Raw genomic sequence first — 6,105 nt, 5'->3', positions numbered from 1 at the left:
TCACCTCCAACCCTAGCACTAAACCAGCAAGTATTTTCTGAAGAGTCTGTGAGAATAAAAAGTGGTTTTGCAAAGTAATTTTTTTTAAGCAACTCTTCTGTCAGGTAGGGATGGCACATGGCCAAAGTTTAGGCTCATAGTGTAAACACATGGAGTCCCACTTCTTCCACTTTCAAAACTAAGCTTGCTGTATTTAAAGGCCAGCAGCAGGCGACTGCTACAGCACTGAGCTGTGGTGTGGGGGAGCAGCCTCCTTTCAGTGGCTACACAAACTATTTACTCGAGCACTAGGAAGTAAAACTAAACACTGATCTCGACCTTACAGTAATCAAAGGATTATCTGAAGAAGCTGGAGTAACCCCTACCATACAATTAAAGGTCCTCAAGTGATAGCATCAAAAATGTCCTCAGGGCATCACAGCTACCTACCGTCCCTCCTCCCCCACAGGCAGCAGAAGGCACAGCACAACTCCAGAGACACAAAGGGTGTTCTCCCTCAGCCTGAGGTGTGCAAGGCAGGAGACACGACTGGCAGCTCCTCTGGCACACATCCCATCAGTATCAGGGATCAAGGGAATAATCTGGGACCTGGCAGACCACCATCATACCCACTGCAGCTGAGCTGGTAAGAGAGCCAAGTCTGAGAGTCACCTCCATGGGAGGTACACGTGGACTACTGGGGAGAATGTGCACTGTAAGCAGCTCTTACCCAGTCCTCCAAGCCCTTCGGCAGGGTGTTCCCACAGCAGAAGCTTTCAGCCTTGTCTGCCCCAGGATTTCTGGTGTTTATGAACAGGCCCCGTTCCAGCCCACAGGTGGAGTTTTAGTATGGCAGGCAACAGCAGCTCTTAAATCCTCCTGTTCCAAAGAAATGAGTGAAAACTTCCCCTCTCTTGTCACCATGGGGACTACAGTCTGCTTCAGCACTCCAGCTTCAAGACAAGGGCCTCTAGAAGCCCCCAGCAGCAGTAAGAATGCTGCTGTTCCAAGTCCTGCAGGTGCCCGGGGTGTGTGGAAGCACAGACTGACAGACATCAGGTGATGACAACACAAAGTGACCTGCACCCACAGGACTCGTCATTCCATGAGGAGCCACTGCCTGAAAGAACAAGGATTCCTCTTGGAATGTCCCCAGCTGCAGCTGAACAAACCACGCCACCCTGCTCTTGTAGACAGAGTCTCTCTCCTCTGTAGATACCTCTGGTTGTCTCCCAGAAAAAGAAAAGAAAAATCCACCAAAAAAGTCCACCACAACTCCCATCTTATGCAAACTAGGTGAGATACAGGTCTCAACAGCTGGTCAAGAATTAGGAATCTTCTTAGCAGGGCACCAAATAGTGTCAGGGTAGAGCAGACAATGAACAGATTTAAATCTATGAAGACAAAAAAAGGAAAAGAAAATATCAGATTGGAATTCCTCATACAAGGAACTTACTGGCACTGAATGTGCAGAGCTCTCCAGAGCAGAGAGGGTGGGTCTACCTGCCTCTGGGACAGCCACAAGAGCTGAGATGGGGAAACAACCCCATCAGTGGGTTTTGTCATCTCCCAGTGGATAGCCCTGAACGAGGCAGGGAGATCTTGCTTTGGAAGTGGACACTCACCGGGTGGGATCTTGCTGGAGGCCAAACACTCCTCCCACACTCACAACGTTGTGCTTGTTCTCAGGGTCCCCGTAACTGAGGGTTACCTATAAAAGCAAAACACACATTCAGGAGCTGTAACACTAGTCAGACAGAGTGAGTAGAGCAGGATTGTTAGGGAGGTATGAAGAAAGAGCCAAGGATCCTGTCCAATCCACACGGTGGGTAACATCTGAAAACCAGTGGTCAGTTCTGACATGAGCCACACTGGCAGGGAATGGCCAAACAGACACCTAAGGGCAGCGTGGGAGGGCAGCCAGGGCATGAAAGCTGCACTGCTCTGAAGGGCAAGAGTGACAGCTGTAAGAGCTGTAAGGGCAGGAGCCCTGCTAATGTCTGCACTGAATAACATACTCACCCTCAGCAGAGGTTGATGAGGCCTGCAGTAGCATTGGCTTAGCACAGAGGGGAAAACAAATATCTGTTTGTTAAGGGGCATGCAGAGGATGGCCCTGTGACCAGCCTGGCACCAACACAGACCTCTGCACTCCGGGTCAGTGCTGCTGCTCTTGTCCCACACAAGCACTGCACTAAGACATTTCCAGGTGCTGGGTACAAGAATTGTATTTCCTTTATAATTGCAGATTTCAGGGATTTGGGGTTAGCTGTCACAGTCTCACAGAAACAGTTAAATTCACTAATATGAAGGAGGTGACATCGTGGAGGAATTTGTCACCAAGTGTACATTTCTGCTGCCTAATGAAAGTGCCAGGAAAATGTAACCGTGAAGTTTGTAGGGGCAAAGCCACACTCTCATCCACAGTACCAAACAGCAACAGGCAGCCCAAGCTTCTGCATAGCCTTACAGCTCCACCTGCTGCCCAGGATCAAAAGGTGTCCCAGCAATTAAACAAACAGGATTTTTCCTAAGAAACACTGATTAAGGTTCTTGAGATTCAGAAAAGTTATTCTTAAAAATGGTCAAACCCTTAACTACATCTCAGCTGTTGAAGATGTGATACTGGTCTTTTTGTACAGCATGAATTAAGGTTGAGACTTTCCTAGGCAAAGACAGAAACTTCCTTGCACAGCAAGCAAACTACAGATTGCCTCCTCCTCCACCTGCTGTTACTCTGACTTCTGGAAAGTCAGAATTCAGGAGCAAATGGGGAACATGATACTTTGGTTTAATGTAGCAGGATGTGTCCCCAAAGGAGGGGACAGCTGTATGACCTAACTGGCTAGGGTGAAAGAATGCTTTTTACCTAAATGAAGGCATTGGACAGGTCCCAGCTCTGAGCTGGCAGACCCCCTTCTTTGCTGAAGAGTGCAAAGTCTATGGGGAGAGTTCTTTCTGATCAGACTGAGGTGTAACCACAAGAACAGGACACGAGGCTTCGCCCTACCTGCTGCAACACAGACTCGCCTTGTAGTCTCTGTAGGTTCTCCAGGTGGGAGTGGAACAAGGGGCTGTGCAGCAGCTTCACCTCCAGCAGCCCCTCGATGATGTAGCCGATGGTGCAGTCGTCGGGCAGCCGCACTCTCTCTGCAGTGCTGATGAAGTTCCCCAGGCTACGAGACAGCACAGGAGCACGAGGTGAGATGTGCTTCAGAGCCTACCAAGCACGTACTGAGGGAGCTTGGCTAGGAACAGGGTTTACCTGGCCCAGGGACTCATCTTCAGAGCAAGACCTCTACTGATACAGAACCCTGCTCCACCTGTGGCAAACCAGAATTTCACAGTTGTCTTCTGAAGGGCAAGGAGAAGAACAGACAGGAGTTAGTGACAATCATCTTCTTCCCTTTGGCTCGGCAGAGAAGGGAACCCGAGGTTCTATTAGACATCACACACTACACTTGAGTCAGAACAAGCCTACAGATTAGTTCTTACTTCTTTAGGCTGAAAGCCCAGCTAGCTGTTGTCTCAGATGAAACTCTACCCTGGAACTGACAGCAGGTAAGCCATCAAGTTAGCACAGCTGAGGTAGGACACATGAAATGGGAAACTACAGTCCCACCTCCTACCCAATTCCATCTGTCCCCTGGTAATTCCAGCCAAGGGTCACAGCTAGACAGTGTGCCTGAGGGAGTCAGAGGTGCTTTATTAGTCTCCTCACCACACATCCTTCCCTAACAAGCTGCTTCGTAACTGACTGTCTGGCCAGTGATGGATTTCTCCTTAGGCCTGTCAGTACAGGCAACCTGCTGAGGACTTGTCCTTCACCACAGGTGCCTTGTGACTGTGACAGATACATTTGCTTTCACTTCTGGGAAACCTAGAAATTGGAAATGCCTTTTGCACCCATAGAGCATTTGTCACTGTCCTGGTTCTGTGTAAAAAGGGGTTCAGGGCAGGACCCACACGGAACAGAACTATGGACTCGCCTCTCCCCCCCTGAGAGAGAGAGAGACACTTTGGGAAAAAAAAGGAAGTATATTGTTCAACAAGGAACAGAAAACGACAAAGGGAGGTAAGGGAAATAATATATACAAAGATTAGGGGAATAATACAAAAAATAAAATATACAAAACCCTCAGAAATGGTTCCAGGGTCCCACGGAGTGAAAGGACAACTTCCCTCTCCGAGCTCCAAGGCAGGAGTGAAATAAGAACCCACTCCCTGCCTCTTATCAGAGTGTGTGTGGGAAGGGGAGGGAATACAATGGTTCACCCCCACCCGGGGTCCTCCCAGTTGCTGGAAGGTCACGCCCCCATTCCAAGCCTCAAACCACAACAGTCACCCATCTCAGTTGGTTCAGGATGATGAGTGTGTGATACCACTATCAAAACAAACAAAAACCCCCCAAACCCCAACCAAAGTCCCTAAAACAAGGAACACCATTCCCCCCAAATACTAAAGGAAAAGTCGAGTCAGTGTGAAGGAGATCAACAACACAAGTGAGTAAAGGAAGAGACAGCCAGCCAGCAGACAGATTCTGTTGTACACAGGGATATGAGGTCAGATCAAAGGTTCATTTAACCCAGAGCCCTGTCTCTGAGAGCAGCCAGTGCCAGGCTCATTGCTTGCAGATTAAAACACTTATTTTTATGACAGGATCCTATGAACTCTCAAGGTTTTAAAAGCCTAGAGGGTCAAGATGTCTCTCAGACTAACTTTAAAGTTTGCTTACTGATCCATCACTTTGGACATGGTCAGCTGCCTCAATGGGATGATCCAGACTTGGCCGCCCCACATAAACATCCTGGCTGTGTGAGAAGGCAGATAAGAGGTGCAGGAGCGTCCGAGGGTTCACATAGTTGTCATCATCCACGTGGCAAAACCATCTTCAAACAAAACAAGAAAGTTACTGCAGGCAGTGACAAAGAAATGAGTTAACAGGTCTACAGCTGAGTCTTAGTCTTTCAGGCTTGGAGCAGAAAGTATTTCACATTGTCCCGAGTTACAGAATTTGGAAGCTGAGAAGCACCCACAGGTCCTAGTTCTGGGAAGAAGCTGGAAATCAATAACCCCCTTGAGATTCCCCCACTTTCCACCTTTCAGGTGGTGCTTGCCTACAAGCGACGCTCCCTGCCCTCTGCTCCTCACATTTTAGCTAATACTGTATTCCATGCTGGAGCAGAGAAGGTTACTGAAGTTTCCTGATAACACAGAACTGGAATAAACAAAGTCACTCAGAACAATATGTTTCACCTACTTTTGCCCAGATTCCAGGAATTTATCATATTCCACAGACATCTTGCAGCAGAGAGCTTGCCGGGTATGGACAGCAGAACAGTTGGTGTTGATCATATGATCCCCTAGAAGAATAAAAGATCATCCCTTTCAGGCCTGAGAAGCATGTGCAGCCCAAAGTGCCTACAAAGAACTGCACATTTGGCAGCAGGGCTGCACATCTGCAGCACGTATGGAGCACAGATGGAGAGCGAAGGGCAGGGCCCACGGGACACACACGGCAGCTGCAGAGGGCATAGAAATGTGAGTGCAGGGGTACAAACAGTGCCACGAGACAGGGGCACAGGGAGAACCCAGCAGAGCTCTGGCCTAGACAGACTTCAGCTGAGTGGCAGAGGTGGGTGCCAAGGTGAGCCCAGAGCTCAGGCACCCCCAGCATCCCGGCCAGGCGACAAGGAGCAGCAGCACGTTCTCACGTCAAAGGAGAAGCTCTCCCCCTTTTCTCCATCTTAACGTCCCCAACTGCTTGTACACCACGAGGTGAGGACCTCTGGGGAGAGCACGAGGGCAGCAGGGAGCCCTGAGGGGCAGCTCTGGGGCACAGCTCACCTGCCTTCAGCCGCAGCTCCTGGTCCTCCCAGTCCGTGAAGATGAACGTCTGTGGGAACAGACAAAGACCTGTCTGCACGTGGAGCTTACACAGCTCACGCCAGCTGGGGCAGTTACACTCAGAATTCTGAATGTTTCCTCATCTCAGCTTATTTCACAGCAGCCACTGAGAGCGTGGTGGGGAGTGGAGATGGAGAGAGCCCCAGCCAGGGCAGCCCTTGCCCCGTGTGTAAGTTTTTGCATTGCAATCAGGAAGAATCTCACTGCAGTAAAGCATCC

At 49.5% G+C, this 6,105-nt stretch overlaps 1 protein-coding gene across 1 annotated transcript; it reads right to left on the bottom strand.

The window, feature by feature from the left end:
* Positions 1-1,143: 1,143 nt before the first annotated feature.
* RFNG (RFNG O-fucosylpeptide 3-beta-N-acetylglucosaminyltransferase) lies at positions 1,144-5,875 on the bottom strand (the record flags this gene model as incomplete). The annotated part of the gene is made up of 7 exons (XM_008944581.1): positions 1,144-1,373; positions 1,605-1,690; positions 2,990-3,155; positions 3,245-3,333; positions 4,715-4,868; positions 5,240-5,342; positions 5,827-5,875. Coding segments are annotated over 7 exons (720 nt in total), but the record flags the coding sequence as incomplete, so codon positions are not given.
* Positions 5,876-6,105: the final 230 nt, after the last annotated feature.

The sequence above is a fragment of the Merops nubicus genome, unplaced genomic scaffold (genome assembly GCF_000691845.1).
Source record: "Merops nubicus isolate BGI_N331 unplaced genomic scaffold, ASM69184v1 Scaffold45107, whole genome shotgun sequence".
NCBI lineage: Eukaryota > Metazoa > Chordata > Aves > Coraciiformes > Meropidae > Merops > Merops nubicus.
Note: the sequence above shows the minus strand (reverse complement) of the source record. Positions and strands in the feature narration are given on the sequence as shown.